Source organism: Juglans regia, chromosome 9, assembly GCF_001411555.2.
Source record: "Juglans regia cultivar Chandler chromosome 9, Walnut 2.0, whole genome shotgun sequence".
NCBI lineage: Eukaryota > Viridiplantae > Streptophyta > Magnoliopsida > Fagales > Juglandaceae > Juglans > Juglans regia.
In genome coordinates this window covers 248,682-267,425 of record NC_049909.1, presented here as the reverse complement: position 1 = coordinate 267,425, position 18,744 = coordinate 248,682, and the positions used below count along the sequence as shown (strand labels likewise).

Below are 18,744 nucleotides of genomic sequence, written 5' to 3'. Positions count from 1 at the left end.
AAGCCCTCACTGCCCTTTTAAACAAAGCTGAAAGCTGTGGTGTTTTGACCCCTATCCCTTTTGGAAGAGGCTCAGTATTAGTGAATCACCTTTTTTTTGCAGATGATAGCCTGCTCTTCTGCCAAGCTTCAACCGAGGAACTTAGACATGTGCTCAACTTACTTGATATATATGAGAAGGCCTCAGGACAGGTGATAAATAAAGACAAATCTTCAATCTTTTTCAGCAGAAATAATGGCCAAGCAGTTCAAAAACAAATTTTGGAGATTGCAGGAGTAAAATCTTCTGGCTCTTTTGAAAGATACTTGGGTCTACCTGCAATGGTGGGAAGAGCAAAGGTGGCATCATTCCATTCTCTAATTGATAGGACATGGAGTCGAGTTACAAACTGGAAAAACAATTTTCTCTCAGCAGCAGGGAAAGAAGTTCTCCTCAAAGCTGTCCTTCAAGCCATATCTACCTATGCCATGGGTATGTTTTTAATACCAGCCTCCATCACTAGTAAAATAAATCAACTACTTAGAAAATTCTGGTGGGGCTTCAATGAAGATAGCTCCAAAATTCAGTGGGTTAATTGGAAACAGCTCAGTTCAGCAAAGACATGGGAGGGCTTGGGTTTCGAGACTTGAGAAGCTTTAATCTAGCCTTACTTTCCAAGCAAGGTTGGAGAATTTTACAAAACCCAAACTCTCTGGTGGCCAGGGTTCTTAAGCAAAAGCATTTCAACAAAGTGGGGCTTTTAGAAGCCAAAGTGGGGACAGGGCCATCCTTTGCCTGGAGAGGTATTCATGCAGGCATAAGGCTGTTAAAGGAAGGTCTCATATGGAGGGTGGGGAATGGAAAACAAATCAATATATGGTCAAATAAATGGCTGCCCTTCTCCCATCCATATAAGATTCAGTCCATTCGAGATGGGGATTGTTGGTGTGAAAAGGTTTGTGATTTGATTGATCCCCAAATGCAGCAGTGGAAGGAATCTTTTCTCCAAGAGCTCTTCACCCAACAGGAAATTGATGACATTAAATCTATACCAATTAGCTTTGGGGGGAGAGAGGACCAATTAGTCTGGCAATTTACTACACATGGGAGATATACTGTCAAGAATGGATATCACTTCAGTAAAAGTTTGGAGTGTGGACAAGAAGGAGAGACCTCAAGCAAAGCTAATGAAAAACAAGCTTGGAAGGCTATTTGGAAGTTGAGAGTAACCCCTGCTACTAAAATGTTCCTATGGAGAGCATGCAAGGAGGCCCTACCAACTCTAGCAAATCTGAGAAGGAGGAAAGTAGTGGAACACAGTTCATGTCTGATTTGTAAGCAGGAGCCTGAAACTTCTGGACATGTTCTGTGGGGTTGCATTGCTGTAAAGGATGTGTGGGGTCAGGGAGTAATAAAGGTGCAAAAACTATCATTTCAAAGTGATTTAATCTTTGATATCTAGTCAAGAATGGTGGAGATGCTTAGTTTAGAGGAACTTGAAGAAGTGGCAGCTACTATGAGGGGCATATGGACTAGAAGGAACAACACTCTTCATGGTAAAGACTTCAAACATCCAACTGCTCTCCACCAACTGGCCAAGGTAGAACTGGTAGCATACAGGGAAACTCTCACAGAGGAGCTAGTTGTCAATCCCACAGCTCATGTAGGGACTCCAAAGTGGTTAAAGCTTGAGGTTGGTTCTTTTAAAGTCAACTGGGATGCGGCTGTAAATCAAAGGGAAGGGCATATAGGAATTGGAGTGCTCATTAGAGATCACCAAGGTTTCCCTATTGGAAGCCTACAGGCACACAGATCCTTCAAAGGAACCCCTTTCAATGCTGAAGCCTATGGCATACTCCTAGCAGCAGTTTTCTGCAAAGAGCTTGGCATAACACAATGTCTGTTGGAGGGGGATTCAAAGCAAGTAGTAGATTTAATGAACCATCATCCAAAGAACTGGAGTTTGGGTGGCTGTCTGGTGGAAGATGCAAGGGTGGTACTAAATTCTTTTGCTTGATGGTCAGTGGTGCATACATTTCGAGAAGCTAACATGGCAGCACATCACCTATCCAAATCTGTCCTGGAATGCATAGAGGATCGATATGATCTTGAAACATGCCCCTCATGTATCTTTTCTATTGTCACAAACGAAATGAAGTAGTTGTTTTTACTCGATTTCTGTTTGTGAATTCATGTAACTGGACTTATGTCGTAATGAGATCAGTTTCTTTTATCAAAAAAAAAAAAGGGGTTGAATTCTCTATTTTTTTTTTATAAGTTTGAGACAATTATATTAAATCTTGTTGTTTGCATAAAAATATCAGCAAGTGCACAGAATCGTAACAAGTAGTAAAGTGCTTTAAAGAAAACGGATGTTGAACCCACATGGATGAATTATGCTATTGAGTACTGAAATTTACTAAATTAATTTCTATTTGGAAACCTGAAATTTGAATAATAGATTATCTAAATTAAACTAAAGAAAATAGTGTTAAAATTATGATTTTAAATATAATAAGAATATATCTAGAGTGTTTGATTTCACCTAGCAAATTCTACACAATTTATTCTTCATTGCTATAGAATCCCAATTATATTAAGTTGATGATAAAACTCCCTTAACTATTCAATATTTTCTCTTAAACAATATAAAAAATATCTCTAACTAATAACTCCATATCTCTATGTGAATTTAACTAATTGGAGACTCATTAAGTTTTTTGGATTTTTTTTTAAAATCAAACTAATCACAGTAAAGTATCTCAACTTTCGCTCAACTAATGGTGATTAATCCTAGAATTTTAATCACAAATCACCTCTTGGTCTCATTGCGATTCAATAGCTCAACTATAGTTAGCTAGAAAATTGCAAGCATTAAGAATAAAGAATAAACACTCAATCATGGAAATATTGAAAATACGATAACTTAGAATATAAATTGTGTGTTCAATGCTAAACTACATCAAAGCTCTAGAAAATAGAATTAGTTCATAATGAAATTGAAAAGAAAAATAATAAAACTAGTGTTTTTCGTTAGAGTCGGTTGATGAAGCATGTGCCTCTCGCCTCTGCCCTCCAGATCTGCCTCCTTGGAAGAAACTTAAATGATAAATTCTGGACTATTTTTACTCTAAACTCAGACCCTCCTCCTCTATTTATCTCACAAGATGGGATTAAATAGATGTCAAAACTCAAATCCAAAAGCAAGATAAATGCGGCTACAATCTAACCTAAAGATTTGGAAAGTAGTTTCTAAAGATAAATGTTAACATAAAAGAAATTATCCCATGAATAACGGAATTATCTATAATGGAAGATTCAGTAATAAGCGGCTTGATTTACGAAGTTCGGGAGGATTTTGTGGTCAGTAGATTGATTGTGGAACTTAGAAGGGTCCCACAAGGAAAATGCTGTGATGCCCCCAAATTCCGCTTAGGATCGGACGGACATTTGAAGTGTCGAGACATGCAACACAAGGTTACCTGCCCCCGTTCATGACATATAAGATGCAATATTCCTAACATGCATCTAGCATTACGCAATATTCGCAGCGGATAATTTTTTTCTTTAGCAATACTATACACCAAACGAAAATATCTCAAATACTTAAAACATACTTCATACTTAACGACATACTAAAGAACTAAGATCACAATAATAGTCCATAAGGTTGTGATCAAAAGAGTGCTGGAGATTGAACTCCACCAATACAAGTAGTAATCTGAGGTAACTATTGAAATACCATCTACGTCGCACCGTCGCTTAGTCGGCCGTTTCCAGTTGGTCGATTCCCGGTTCTCCTTCAGATCCTATAACAAAATCTACCATTCGGGGGGAATGGTAGTTGGGACTACCATAGTGAGATTTGATTACAAATCTCAGCAAGTTAACGGAAAACTTCCACACAGGTTAATGATGCATGCATGGCAGTAAAAGCATGAATGCATAATCAAATCATAAGTAATCATAGCATAACTTGACATACAACATAACATAACTGGCATAACTTAAACTGAAACTGAAGCTTAGCATGAACATGACTTGAAACATAGCATGAACGTGAACTTGAAATATAACATGGACTTAAAACATAACATGAACGTGAACATGCATAATTTGAACATGAACTTGAGCATGACATAACATAAATGTGAACTTGGAACATAACGTAAATGTGAACATAACATAACATGAACTTGAAACATATTCTTGTCTCATGGGATTACCATGATTGCGTGAACGTAAACTTGAACGTAACATAACGTGAACTTGAAACATGACTTGAACGTGAAATACATGAACTTGAAATCTTATTCAATAGACTTAATCATTAAAGTGACCATATGGGTGCTACACAGGTCCCCTTGAGCCGTGTGTCCCTGCCGATTACCGCATCACATCACAGGTTTCTATACCAGCTGTGAGTGCGTTAATACGTACTCCACAGTTGTTGTGGCCCCACGTATTCTACGTGTCACAATTGCTGTGTCTCACGTAGTGTATGCTCCACAGTTGTTGTGGCCCCATACTTCATGCTCCACAGTTGTTGTGGCCCCATGACTTATTTGTTTGTGCCACACTTGCTGTGGACACACGTAACGTAATGTGTGGCACCATCGGCGTTAGTGCCTGGCGCGCTCCGGTGACCAGCTAATTAGGCCCCATTCGCAACCTGTTGACTGTACTTCGTCAACCCAGGGAATTTCACACCTATTTAGACACTCCAGCGTGAACAAAGGAGTTCCACTAGGATATTACCCCATCCTAGCGCTTAGGGTCGTGATTGACATGAATAACTTAACTGGCATACATGACATTTCGTAACGTGACGTAACATGATCGTGACATAAAAGACAAAAGTCCTGACGTAGCATAACATGACATGAACATAAGATGACAGACATGACATACTTCAAGACATAAATGTAACAGAATACATTTCATAACATGGCATACATGTGACATGCAACATTTCGTAACATGGCATACCATATAACAGATAACATTTCATAACATGGTGTAACATGTGACAGTGAATCTTACATGACATGAAATACATGTAACAGATGGCATACTTAACTTAACATGACATGCTTGCAATGTATAGGAATACGTGACAGAATATCTTTTGTAACAGATGAATAATTCATGACAGAATAAATTCTGTGTAACAGATAAATATGTAATGACTTGGCATGGCACATATGATAACATGCATACATACAATTTAGTTCCCTTACTTATCACTCATACACATTAAACTGATAGTAAGTTAAAAGCTAACTTACCTCGATCGTCGCGTTCTACTAGAATAAAGCGCGAAACACGAGGAACTGTAAAAGGTTATTCTAAAAGTTAGAAATTAATTACTAACAATTAGAAATGTGAAAAGAGACAACTTAGAGTAAAATTACCATTTTACCCTCTACATGTGGGCAAATGACCATTTTACCCCCTAACTTAAGGATTTGATATCCTAATTCCAAAAAAATTACCAAAATTTACATTCCTCATGTAAATTTTGTCCCAAACTCAAATCTCAACTCAGAAAAATTTAAAACCAATCACAACTATGAAAAACTCACTATGGCCGAAACCTACATAGGCCATTTGTCTTATTTTGGTTGCAATTCTTTCAAGTTCCAAAACTCATGAATAAACCAAAATCTTGTAACAAAGATCTTCCTATCCTAAGTTTAAAAACACCCTTAAAACTATCCATTAAGAAAAAGCTAATTATCAATACCAAACTTTTTGTAAAAAGACCCAAACTTTTTAACAAAAAGTAAACCTTAAATCACAAGTTTTGACCTTAATAAAAACATCTCCAAGAATTCCAAAAAATCAAATCTTACTTCTAACATATTCATAACATCATCCTAAGATCAAACATGCTTTAAAACATCAAACAAAACTCACCAAAAAACACAAAACAACACTTGGAGTTTTTGGTTTTAAACTTAGTCCAAAACAGAAACTGATTTTCCCAACTAACTATGATCAATCTCTTGATCCATGGCTTAAAGACATGTGATCTTCAAACTAACACATCACATGGTTTAAAAATGTGTCCTAAAGAAGATCCAACCATCAAACTTAAAATCACATGGCTAAAATTTAATAAAACATGGATCTAACTCAAAAACATCAAAGTTTAGGCCTAACCGAAATCCTCTTGCATAGAAAATCATATCATTAAAAATAATACTAAATACCTTCGAAATAACATCCTAACATGTATATAAGAGGCTTAGGATCCTCATATAAAAATATCAAAGCCTTTGGAATAAGATTAAACCACGAAATATTCAAACTTTCACCAAACAGAAACTGTTTTTCCACTTCCAGTTTTCAAGTTTCTAACTCTAAGCAAATCTATCATCAAAAGCTTTATTCATGCAACAAAACCTCAATGAACATTCATAAACACATGTTAACAACATTCCATAAAATTTTCGGACCAAGATAAGTCCATTAGCTTGGTCAAAACTTCCAAAACATAACATACTCTCCAGTTTCACGCCCAGAATGACCTTTCCATGGTTAAAAATACTTTTGACCGACCAAATGAGACTGGAATGAGACTAATAATATATTCACGGAAACTAGACTCAAAGACGAACAACTTATGTGAAGGAATCATCGTGCGAAAATACTTACAAAGGGTCGTAAATGGCCACGCAAAAAGTCCCAGAAATCTGCCCGAGAGAGCTCTTTTGGGTTTCTCTCTAAGAACGGGAGAAAGAAGTGATAAAATGGAGAGAAGTATGTCTTGCACGACTTTAGACTTCTGGAGGGAGAAGTTATGGGCTTGAATGACCCTTGATTGGAGGTGGATATGTGACATAAAGTGGAGAATAGAGAGGGGCAGAGACTGCTTGCAGCAGCTGTGAAAGATGGAGGTTGATGGAGTGGATTTCTCCTTCACATCAAGGCACTATTGGGTGCAGCCAATGGCAGTGGATGGTCTGCCATGTGGGGGAGGAAACTTCTCCAAGAAGCTTTGCCAAGGTGGCCAATTTCGTGGGCCTTGGTGGGCCCCACCAAGTGGGCTTCAATTTGGGGTTTAAAGGGGGTTTGGTTAGGGTTTGAGATGCAATCAAGCCCAAAATCAATTTTTCTTGGCCCAATCAAATTCCCAAGGTTTGAATAATGATGTCATAACAAGGATATTATTAATAGGATGTAGAAGTGATTTAATCAAGTGATTAAACACAATGCTAGAAATCGGATTAAAAAGGGTTTGGAGGCCAACTTTAGGGTTTGGGAAAACCATTTAGGGTTTTGGTTTCAACCAAGCTTTTGAGGTTTCAATTGGATTCCAATCATTTAGGGTTTTGCTAGGGTTGAAACCCTCTTTGGTCTGGCACAATTTGGTTGAACAGATGAAACACAACTTTGCTTAGGTGGCATGATCTCACACCTTGATTCCTTCACAAATCTATCTAATGGTTCTTCTTTGTGTCAAGTGTCTAATACCATTCACTAAGTGTGGCTAAAATCGTGCCAAGTGTCCAAATAAAACTTCTCTAACCTAATTTGGACATTCCACACTGTGATTTTGAAAACACTGCAATGGGTGCGCTTATCGAGGTTACTATTCACTCCAAAAAAATACATAATAAACTTAGTACTAAAAATTTCTAAATATTCATATTAACTTATAGTGAAAATCGTTTAACGAAATTCAACCCCGAAGTGCCCCTAAAAATAATTTCACAATTTTCAACAGACGTTTCGTCCGGAATTATGAAAATAAGTTATTGCGCCATAAAATCCTAAATAATCCTCTGAGTCTAATGGCGTAGACCATAACGCATTCTGACACTTCTAACTACCTCAAATAATTAAACTCATATTACTAGCACCATAGTGAGTGATAACACTGACTATGTTGACAGACTAAAACCTATGCGATTGGTCGATTCGTAAAAACTTATGGGATTTTCACGAGATTCCTAAAGTCAATAGAAATTCCACCAATGAATTTCTAGCGGGCTGTTACAAATGCCGTGTGCGTTGAATATAACTGGTTTCCTCCCTACTGAGAGGAAAGACTCCTGACCGGGATGATAGAACCCTCTCGCCAACCTACCGAGCGGTAAAACTGCTCACCTTTTCTACTTATTGCCCACGATGTCATTTAGGTTGGTTGCTTAAATTAGTCGTTTAGACTAGTTGCTCAATCTAGTCTCCCGGAACCTTGCGCTAAGTCTTCTCACCCAGAAGGCAAAATATCTCGCTTATCGGCTAACTTTTGTCACCAATTCTGGTCGCGCCTTCTAATGGCACCTTCTGGTCAAGAGTCTCCTCACCTAAATCTCCTCGGCTCTCTTTAGATCTCGCTGCCTCTCATTGGTCTGGATCCTTAGTCTCTTTTTTTGTACCAAAATACTCTCATTTCGCAATAAATCTTCTCATTCCTTCAAATCTAAGAAAATAAAGAAAAATATATAGAGATAAAATAAAATCAACAGTATTGAAGGAAAAATGACATTTTTCATAAATATAAGAGTAATAAAAATCATATAAAAATCACACTTATCAAATACCCCCAAATTTAAGCTTTGCTCGCCCTCGAGCAGAGAAGGAGAAAAACAATTAAAACAGGTATTTGTTTGATTCATAAAATTTATTGCCTCAAAGATTGTCTAAAGTTTATAATTCAAACGAATCATTTAAGATCAATTAAGTCTAAAAGTTAATTCAAAATTCAATTCCACCGCATTATCCATCCACACATTCATGCATACCCATCATTCTCACTTTATCATTAGCTCTCCGGATAGTTTTATACAAACAAGTAAATAAATAATAGATCTCTAATCACTTCATAGGCTTTATTTTCAAATCACTCTCCACTAATGTAGAACAGAAACTATCACTAGGGATCAATAGGTCTTTATTAAACTTGTAATGTAAGGCTAGGGTAAGGGCTATAAAGAAAATGTAGGATTCAAACAAAGCAAAAGAACTTAAGCTTGAACACCAACAGAACAAATAGAGCATTCTCACTTCTAACATATCTTCTCAATCATTGTAAATCTCTCAACATACATCTATTTCTTGTACTTTCAGTATCTCTCTTTTTACCCCTCTATTGGGCAAGTCGGACATTTTCTTTTATTTTGTGGTTTTTTTTTTCATGGAAGTAATCCATACCTTTTCGACTGCCTTTGTGGATGACTCTCGCAGACTTTTTCTTGTTGGCCACATAGTAGACGAGTTGACTTTTCACACCCCCAAACTTATGATTTTGATAATATGGCTATAATTAACTTTAGTCTTAGACCTTCTACTTCTCTTGCCTTTCATGCTCTTGTGAGTCTGTGATGTTGTGTAAACTTAGTTCTCTTGAGAGGTAAGAAAATAAGTGTTTAAGCTCAAATAGGGTAGGGAATATGAGGTTTACAAGAAAGAAAAATATAAGGCCAAAATATAATTCAATAAAGGTCAAAGGGGCGGCTAGGGATAAAGATAATAAATGGGTAAGCTTGAAAGGTTCAATCGGTCCAAAAAAATGCCTTAATCATTGCCCCAGTAATATTTTGTTTAGGATTTCACCTCTAGTGTAATCAAACAAGTTCTAGAGTAAGTTGAGACCATAAAAATTAAAACAATTCACATAAAATTTCTCTAGGTATATTAATGATCATAAGAAGCATTCATTGAACATAGAAAATACCAAATTAAGTAAGATCATGTAAAGAATTAACAACTAGACTTAAGCAATGAGAATTTTTCATAAAAATTATAATCAATTTCAATCATATTCTTATCATAGGCTTTTTATCCATCAAACCATACTGTTTTTTATTTATTATTATTTTAAATAAATAAAATAATATCATTTCCCCCAAAACTTAAATATTACATTGTCTTCAATGAGAAAAAAAGAAGAAAAACTAAAGTAAAAAATGAGAGAAGGTAAGAGATGCTCCTCTGAATTATTTTTTTGGTCTTCCAATTGAATATTTCCCTTGAAGGTGCAGCCATGTACCCCTTGGAGATCTCTCTGGCCTCTTCGTTCCTTAAATTTGATGGAAACTCCATAAGTCTTGTCGGCCATGACTACGTCTCGGTCGCTTATTTGAAAATAAGAATGTACCTTGGAAGGGAATTCCATAAATTTATATACGTCAAAAGTGACCTGCTCCTCGCCCTCCTCCATATTGAGTACAATGAAGTCGACCGGGAAGATGAACTTATCAACTTTCACTAGAACGTCCTCAATGAGTCCACTCAGGTATTTAATAGATCCGTCTGCCAGCTGTAGAGAGATGGTGGTAGGCTTTGCTTCTCCAAGACCTAGTTCCCTGAAAATAGAGAGAGGCATTAGATTAATAATTGCCCCTAAGTCACATAAAACTTTATCAAAATATGAATTTCCTATAGTGCAAGGGATCGTGAAACTCCCCAGATCTTTCAACTTAGGTGGCAGCTTCTTTTGTAAAATTGCACTGCTCCCCTCAGACAACTTTATACTCTCATGCTCCTCTAGTTTCCGTTTGTTTGATAATATATCCTTATTTTTTCTTAATCTTTATGAAAAAGGAATTGGTGGATCATAAATTGAAGGAGAATAAGTTTCAGATATAAACTCCATGTATTTCTTGGGTTTTGCAGCCCCTTTATTCTCATTAGTCATTTTAGCTTGCTAGTCGGTCACATCCCGCTCTGCTTCTTTCACCTCATACTCAACTTCCTTCATCTCAGGTTCCATGTTTTTGACAGCTTCTGCATCTCGCTCGGTATTTACTATTTGCGGCTGGTCATATGTCAGCCCACTTTTCAATGTTATGGTTTTGACATGTTCCTTCGGAATGGCCACAATGTTGCTCGGTAAAGTCCTTGTTGTCCTCTCAGTAAGCATGTTTGAGAGCTAACCGATTTATGCCTCAAGATTAAGGATTGAAACTGAGTTGTTTTGGATCACCATATCATTCTTTTGCATCACCATATCAGTCTTTTGCATGTACTGCATAAATATATACTCAAGTGTCGGTTTCTTCTCTTGTTGTGAAAACTGTTGAGGTGGTCTAACCTGCACTTGGTTATTGCTCCATGAAAAGTTAGGGTGATTTCTCCATCCGGGATTGAACGTGTTTGAATAAGGATTGTTTTGACATTGAAAATTGGACATGTAATGGGCTTGTTCATAACTCGGTTGGGCAAAAAGATTCCCCACTTAGCAATCTATACTTAAATGATTTCCTGCATAATGATTATAAACAACATTAGTTTGAATAGCATTAACATTTATCTTACCTAGTTGTTTGGATAGATTTGCCAACTGGGCTGCAATTGCGGACATAGAGTCAAGCTCAACGTCTCTAGCCGCCTTCTTTGGCATTGCTCTCTCAACAGCCCACTGATAGTTGTTAGACGCCAACTCTTTTAAAAGTTCATATGCGGCTTTATGGATTGTACTCATTAATGCTCCTCTTACACCTGCATCAACCATAGATCAATTTGTGGGTCCCAAACCATTGTAAAATGTCTGTACTTGAAGCTAGGCTGGGAGGTCATGATGTGGACACTTGCACAATAAATCCTTGTATCTCTCTCATGCCTCATATAATGATTCACCCTCTAATTGGGTGAATGTAGTGATATCATTCCTTAACTTCGCTGTCTTGGCCGGAGGGAAATATTTTGCTAAGAATTTTTTGTACCAACTCCTCCCAGGAGGTGATGCTGCCAGGCGGCAAAGAGTTCAACTAAACTTTTGCTTTTTTCCTAAGTGAGAAAGGAAAAAGTCTCAATCGAATCGTATTATCTGTCACTCCGTTGTGTTTCAAAATATCACAAATTTCTAGAAAATTTGCAATATGGACATAAGGATCCTCTTGTGACAACCCCCCAAACTGGACAGTTTGTTCAATCATTTGAATGATGGCCGGCTTGATCTCGAAGTTATTGGCTTGTATAGCTGGTCGCCTTACTAGATGTCGCCCCATTGACAGAGGGCATAGCATAGTCTCTTAACGCCTTGTGCTCTAGTCAGCCATATTAAATTTAGATGCGGCGACCTCTTTCTTTTTATTTTTATTGATCCGACATAAGGTTATTTCAATCTTGGGATCAAGAAGTATATGCTCTAATGATTTAGATCGGGACATGCACTTTTAATTCTCGAAAACAAAAACCAAACAGAGATCTAATTTAAACCAATTTTTAAAATAAAATAAAATCCAAAGTAGTAAAAATCTAGCTAGTATCAATATTAATAACAAATAACTAATCCCCAGCAACGGCGCTAAAAAATTGTTTGCATAAAAATATTTGCAAGTGCACATAATCATAACAAGTAGTAAAATGCTTTAAAGAAAATGGATGTCGAACTCACATTGATTAATTATGCTATTGAGTATTGAAATTTTACTAAATTAATTACTATTTGAAAAATCTAAATTTGAATAATAAATTATCTAAATTAAACTGAAGAAAATAGCATTAAAATTAAGATTTTAAAAATAATAAAAATATATTTAGAGCGTTTGATTTCACCTAACAAATTCCACACAAGTTATTCTTCCTTGTTATAGAATTTCAATTATCCCAAGTTGATGATAAAAAAACCCTTAACTATTCAATATTTTCTCTCAAACATTACTAAAAATATCTCCAACTAATAACTCCATATCTCTATGTGAATTTAACTAATTGGAGACTCATTAAGTTTTTTAGATTTTTCTTGAAAATCACACTAATTATGGTAAAGTATCTCTACTTTCACTCAATTAAAAGTGCTTAATCCTAGAGCTAATCACAAATCACATATCGGTCTCATTGCGATTCAATAGATCGAATAATAATTAATTAGAAAATTGCAAGCTTTAAGAACAAAGAATAAACACTTAATCATGAAAATATTGAAAATACGATAACTTAGAATATAAATTGTGTGTTCAATGCTAGACTACATCAAAGCTCTAAAAAATAGAATTAGTTCATAATGAAATTAAAAGAAAAACAATAAAACTAGTGTTCTTCGTTGGAGTTGGTTAATAAAACATGTGGCCCTTGCCTTTATCCTAAAGATCCTCTCCTGGAAAGAAATTTAAATGATAAACTCTGGACTACTTTTACTCTAAACTCAGACTCCCCTCCTCTATTCATCCCACAAGACGGGATTAAATAGATGTCAAAACTCAAATTCGAAAGCAAGGTAAATGCGGCTACAATCTAGCCTAAAGATCGGGATAATAGTTTCTAAAAATAAACATTAATATAAAATAAATTATCCCAAAAATAATGGAATTATCTAAAATGGAAGATTCAGCAATAAGCGGCTTGATTTACGGAGTTTGGGAAGATTTGGTGGTCAGCAGATTGATTGCGGAACTCGGAAGGGTCCCATCGGGTAGATGTCGTGTGTGCTGAATATAACTGGTCTCCTCACCTACCGAGAGGAAAGACCCCCAACCGGGATGATAGAACCCTCTCGCCAACCTATCGAGCAGTAAAGCTGCTCGCCTTTCTAGTTGTTGCCCATTATGTCGTTTAGGTTGGTTGCTTAAGTTGGTCATTTAGACTAGTCACCCAATCTAATCGGCCGAAGCCTTGTGCCAAGTCTTCTTATCGCCTAACTCTTGTTGCCAATTCTGGTCCCGAATTATGGTCACGCCTTCTGGTCGCGAGTCTCCTCGCCTAAATCTCCTCAACTCTCTTCAGATCTCGCTATCTCTCATCAGTCTGGATCCGTAGTCTCTTCTTTTGTACCAAAATACTCTTTTTTCGAACTAAATCTTCTTATTCCTTCAAATCCAAGAAATTAAAGAAAAATATATAGAAATCAAATAAAATCAATAGTATTAAAGAAAAAATGATAATTTTTATAAATAAAAGAGTAATAAAAATCATATAAAAATCACACTTATCACTTGCTATGGTTTAGCTATAGGATTATAAATATATGATTGTGACTTAAACAATTGTTTTTCATGTCATTGATATGATATTTTGCTATACTATTGTTTGTGAACATAGTGTCGTTTTTAGATCTGATATTCATTTTTATATATGAAAAATGTGATTTGTAAAGAGGGAATAGATTCTATAATTAAATTTGAGAAAATAGATGAATATAGTGTCGTATCTTACAATTAGAAATTTGGTGCTACAATTTTTAATTGTGTATATAGTTTGGGTTGAAAAAGTCAGAGTATTAGATCAGGTTGATGGAAGCCTGAAGCTTCACTTGCCTTTTTATCCATGCCCTAATCTCATTTTAATTGCGTATTTTAGTTAGAATTTTCATATTCATGTCATATTGTCATTTAATTTTTTTCCTTAAACTTGCATCTTGTAGTTTTTTTTCGACTCCCTATGGATCGACACCCTAAACTATACTATACCACCATATAATAGTTTGAGCGTAATCAATACCTTGATTCATAAAGTTCATTGTACAACATCATCATATTAGAGACAGAGGCACTCATTCTCAACTACAAGCTGACCTTACAGAGCATATATGGAATATGCATGGCCACTCATAATTTATAAGCTAGAATGTGGAAAGACTTGTTGTTAATTGTAGTAATCGTAAAAATATGGTCATATTAAGGAAGTTCTATTATTTAATATTTCCTTTTTATTGTTTTAATGGACATTAATTTATCCATCCTAAGACTATTATTGAAAATCTTTCATTGGCGTAGTTTATGATAAGTAATTATATCATTCATCTTATAATTTTTTAAAAATTCTAATTTAAATAGAAGGAAATTATTTTTGTCAATCCTTTTAAATAAAAGCATAAAACTCCTCTTATATACAATTCAGAGTACGAAAAAAGGGTGAACATATTTCCTTCTTAAAAGCATGAGAAGGCTTTCAATCATTTGCAAGCTCTATATTTCAGTGTTATGGACACTTGCATTTTCTATCTTTGAATCATATGGTCATAATAGTATTGAACTTAATGCGTGCATTTACTAAACCAACTTATTCTTCAAAACTGACTTTGAGACAAGGTGCTCACACACAGCCTAGCAAGATATGATGGCAGACCAAGTATAATATACAAGCTTTTTCGAAGTACATTTCTGTCTGCATACAAAACCAACTAGTATAATAGCATTCTTCAAGGCTGACTTTGAAACTTACAAACCAACTTAAGTATAATATAATACAAAACCAACTTACAAAACCAACTAGTATAATACCAACTTAGCATAGAGTATAATATAATAGCATTCAATAGCAGACCAAGTACATTTTTGTCCTAATGTAAAGAAATGTGAACTAACAAAAAAAAAAAACCCTCCACTCGGGTTGCTGTGACGAGGAAAAATCAGATCAGAAATTCCCAAAGCATCCCATTCTTAGAAGCTACCCAAAGTCCAACCACCACTTCAGTCCATTAATCCTAAGTTACACGTGCTTAGAAGCAGCCCAAAGCAACCAAACGCTAATGAAAGGGAGAAAACAAGGATCCCAAACATGTGGAGGAGGAACCTTAAAAGATACTAGAAACTAACATTGACTGAATTTGACAAGAGACTTTGTGAAACTGGAAATATTGAAAAGCTGAACACTATCAAAGTCAAGTGACCAAGCTAAAACACTTCAATGGCCAACAAAGCAGCAACTCCCTTACCAAAGCGGCACTTAATATAGCCAACTTAACAAATTAGTACTTAATATATCCATGAGGAAAAATCACACACAAGTATAGCCATGCACAAAGCCAACACAATATCTGAAATCAAAACATCTTGTAAATCAAATCCAACCCACCAGTCCACAAAAGTTCCAACAAACTTAACAAACAGCTTACTCAAGTTTCTACCACCAATGTGACCCACAATGCAAAAAGTTACAACCAGCCTACAAGATCCTTAACCTTTCCAGTATGCTATTGTTGAAATCAAATCACAATTCCAAAATAATATCATCCATTTAAAAAAAAAAAAAAAACAGATCTAATAGTTGCTGCCCAGCCACTAAAATCTGGAAATCTGAAATCAGCTCAACAGTTACACACCTCAATGAGGTGTGGATGGAGATTTCTTGGATGTACTTTCGGAATTATTCAAAGATGCCTCATAAATTTTCCTCTGAATATTAAGTAGTCTTGCTGCATGGCATTCATGCTAGCAAGATCCTTGCTCATCATCTCCGCCTCGAACTTGTTCTTCTCAAGTTCCAGTTGTGCACCTCCATCACGATTTGCCTTCATCACCCATGCTCTCCTCTCTACCATACACAACCGTCTATTCTCAGTCATCCCAGCTAATGCCATGTTGAACTTAGCATCACATGATTCCCAGGACTTCCACTTCCTCAAGTTTTCTTTCTTAACTTTTTTGCCTGGAGGTCTCTCAATAAGAATCTCCACGTTCTCCTCCACAGTGTCGTCGAAAACTTCACTTTAATGTTCATTGGCTGGACGTTTATCATGTGACCTTCTCCTCGTATTCAGTGAAACCATGTGTTGCTGCCATTTGGGTTGGTGTCTCAAAAGACACCAACAATGCTCTATTGTGAAGTTTACCTTCTCCATCTCCTTGTACATAAGCTTTTCTTTTTCAATCTGACAAGGTGAAGCAATATTGTAAAAAAATAAATCTTACATACATAATTGCAATATTGAAAGAAAATGGTACATACCTAGTCTTGCTAGGTCGCACCACTAGGGTGTAATGATTCTACCTGCACTAAAAATGTACAAAACTTATTTATGCATTTCTGGATCATGGACCAGCGATTGATCAATGACCTGACAGAACGGTTCACAGTGTTTGGTTTTTTATACTCGTGATAAAAATTTGAAATTTTGTCCCACATCTGAGTGGATTTTTTATCAGTACCCCGTATAGCATCAATGCTAATGTTGAGCCAAGTGGAGACAAGGAGATTATCCTCCTCTTCAGTGAAAGATGTACCTCTTTGAGCTTTTTTTGCTAGATACCTCTTTTCACTGCCAAGGGGGGTTGCTTGGACCACAATATTAGCATGTTACATATACGTTGGAGAGCTATTACAACCTTCTCTTCCACTTTGTAAGAAAGCGGTGAAGAAGGGGTCCAAATCGAATGGAGTGTCCATCCTTTAAAAAGTCATAATTTATAAGGAGTTAGTCAGAAGAATAACAATTGTCCAGTTATGTATAAAATGTCGACCCTCCAGCCATGAGGAGTAGATTATAGCAATTGGAGGTACGGGTTGTAGATTTCCAAGATGCAAACATTGATATGTGGTGTGAAGGATGTATTAATATAAAAGCTAAAATACTTTTGAATGTATTAAACGCTAGTCTGCAATTAGAATTCAAAATACAAACGTGACTTGTTTCCTGTTAGTTGACATCAAAACTGGGAAGGTGTAAGGCCCTAAAGCAAAAATTTATGTTTGTCACTTACCAATCAAATCATGGAATATTTTTTGTGTATATGCTAACAATTAATTATGATAAGTTGTTGGTCCTAAAAAAAATCTAACAAGTTCTTTGACTAGAAGCAACCATCTACAGCGGAGCAAGAGAAAGACAGGTAATGCCAGTTCAATTATCTATGCCTATTAAGACAAGAAATCTGCCACAATAGAGTGCAGTTGGGTTGGATTTGGATAATGATGAAATAATTTTAGATGCATAAATTCAATCCCATCTGATTGAAACAGTATACAGAGAAAAGGGTTAATCAATCAATTGCTCAGTTTAGCCAATGAAAAATTTTAATAATGGTTGTTGGCAATGAAGTTCAACAATGGTTTTAAGTATTGGATATTGTCTTGTTGGTCAGCAACAACATTAGCGACACCATCATATTATTGGGCAACCACAATAAGTAGCTAATCATTGTCCAAAGATTCCAGACCCTTTTTTTTCACTTTTCTAAGATTAATGGGCATACGATAATCTTGTTTTGTCATCCATATTATCACTCGGGAGATAAAAAGATAAAAGAGTACCCCCATCATCTTCTCTACTTTCCCTCTAAAGCTCCATTTAAAGGTTGGAACTGCAACCTGAAATATATGCATGCAATCTACAAAAGAGAGGGTGGTTTGGAAGATGAAGTTTTGTCAAAAGGAGATTCCTATAAGACAAATTTGTTTCTTTTTCTTGCATGGTGATGCCAAATATATCTAACCTTTGATACATTGGCAGTAGGAAATGTGTGGTTTACAAGTACCCTTCAAAATCAAGCCACTTTAATAGTATTTTCAAGAATAAGATGCCAATGTCTAACAAAAGTTGATTACATGCATGCCATCTTAGTACAGTAACAAATACTTTAGTGTTTTGCAAAATTTGTTCCTAGGACACATAAGTGAAACTTTGAATCTCTCAAATCAACATATTCTTGTCTCCACATTGAAAAAAAAATATATATATATATATATATATATATATATATAACCAGTCAACCGAGGGAACTCCACTGGACCTTTTCCACGTGTCAACGCCAAGTATTACAGGAACAACACAACTCTACATGAACAACCCAACCAGACTACATACCAGATATTTATACCACATACTAGACCACATACCAGATACCAGAGCAATACATATCACAAATTGTAAGCACAAATCACAAATCAGACCACATATCATACCACAACACCACAGATAAAATGAGTTTCCAAAAAAATCAAACAACACAAATAAAAAAAAAAAAAACAAACTAGGCAAAAGGAAGAGAGGGAGAGAGTGAGTGTCAGGCTCTAGAGGGAAGAGAGAAAATGGAGAGAAAAAATTGAGAAGGAAAAAGGAAACAGATTCACGGGGCGTTGGGATGGAAGATGTAA

General features: G+C 35.9%; 1 protein-coding gene and 1 non-coding gene across 2 annotated transcripts; both read left to right on the top strand.

The window, feature by feature from the left end:
* Positions 1-1,447: 1,447 nt before the first annotated feature.
* On the top strand, positions 1,448-1,996 carry LOC109009721. Its single transcript, XM_018990320.2, has one exon. The coding sequence runs from the start codon at positions 1,448-1,450 to the stop codon at positions 1,994-1,996; it is 549 nt and encodes a 182-aa protein (XP_018845865.2).
* Positions 1,997-11,501: 9,505 nt separating this feature from the next.
* LOC118349516 lies at positions 11,502-11,608 on the top strand. Its single transcript, XR_004802473.1, has one exon. It is a non-coding gene; the product is annotated as a small nucleolar RNA R71 (small nucleolar RNA).
* Positions 11,609-18,744: the final 7,136 nt, after the last annotated feature.

Coding starts and splice junctions, on each gene's coding strand:
- LOC109009721 (XM_018990320.2), top strand. CDS start 1,448: ATGGTGGAGATGCTTAGTTTAGAGGAACTTGAAGAAGTGGCAGCTACT.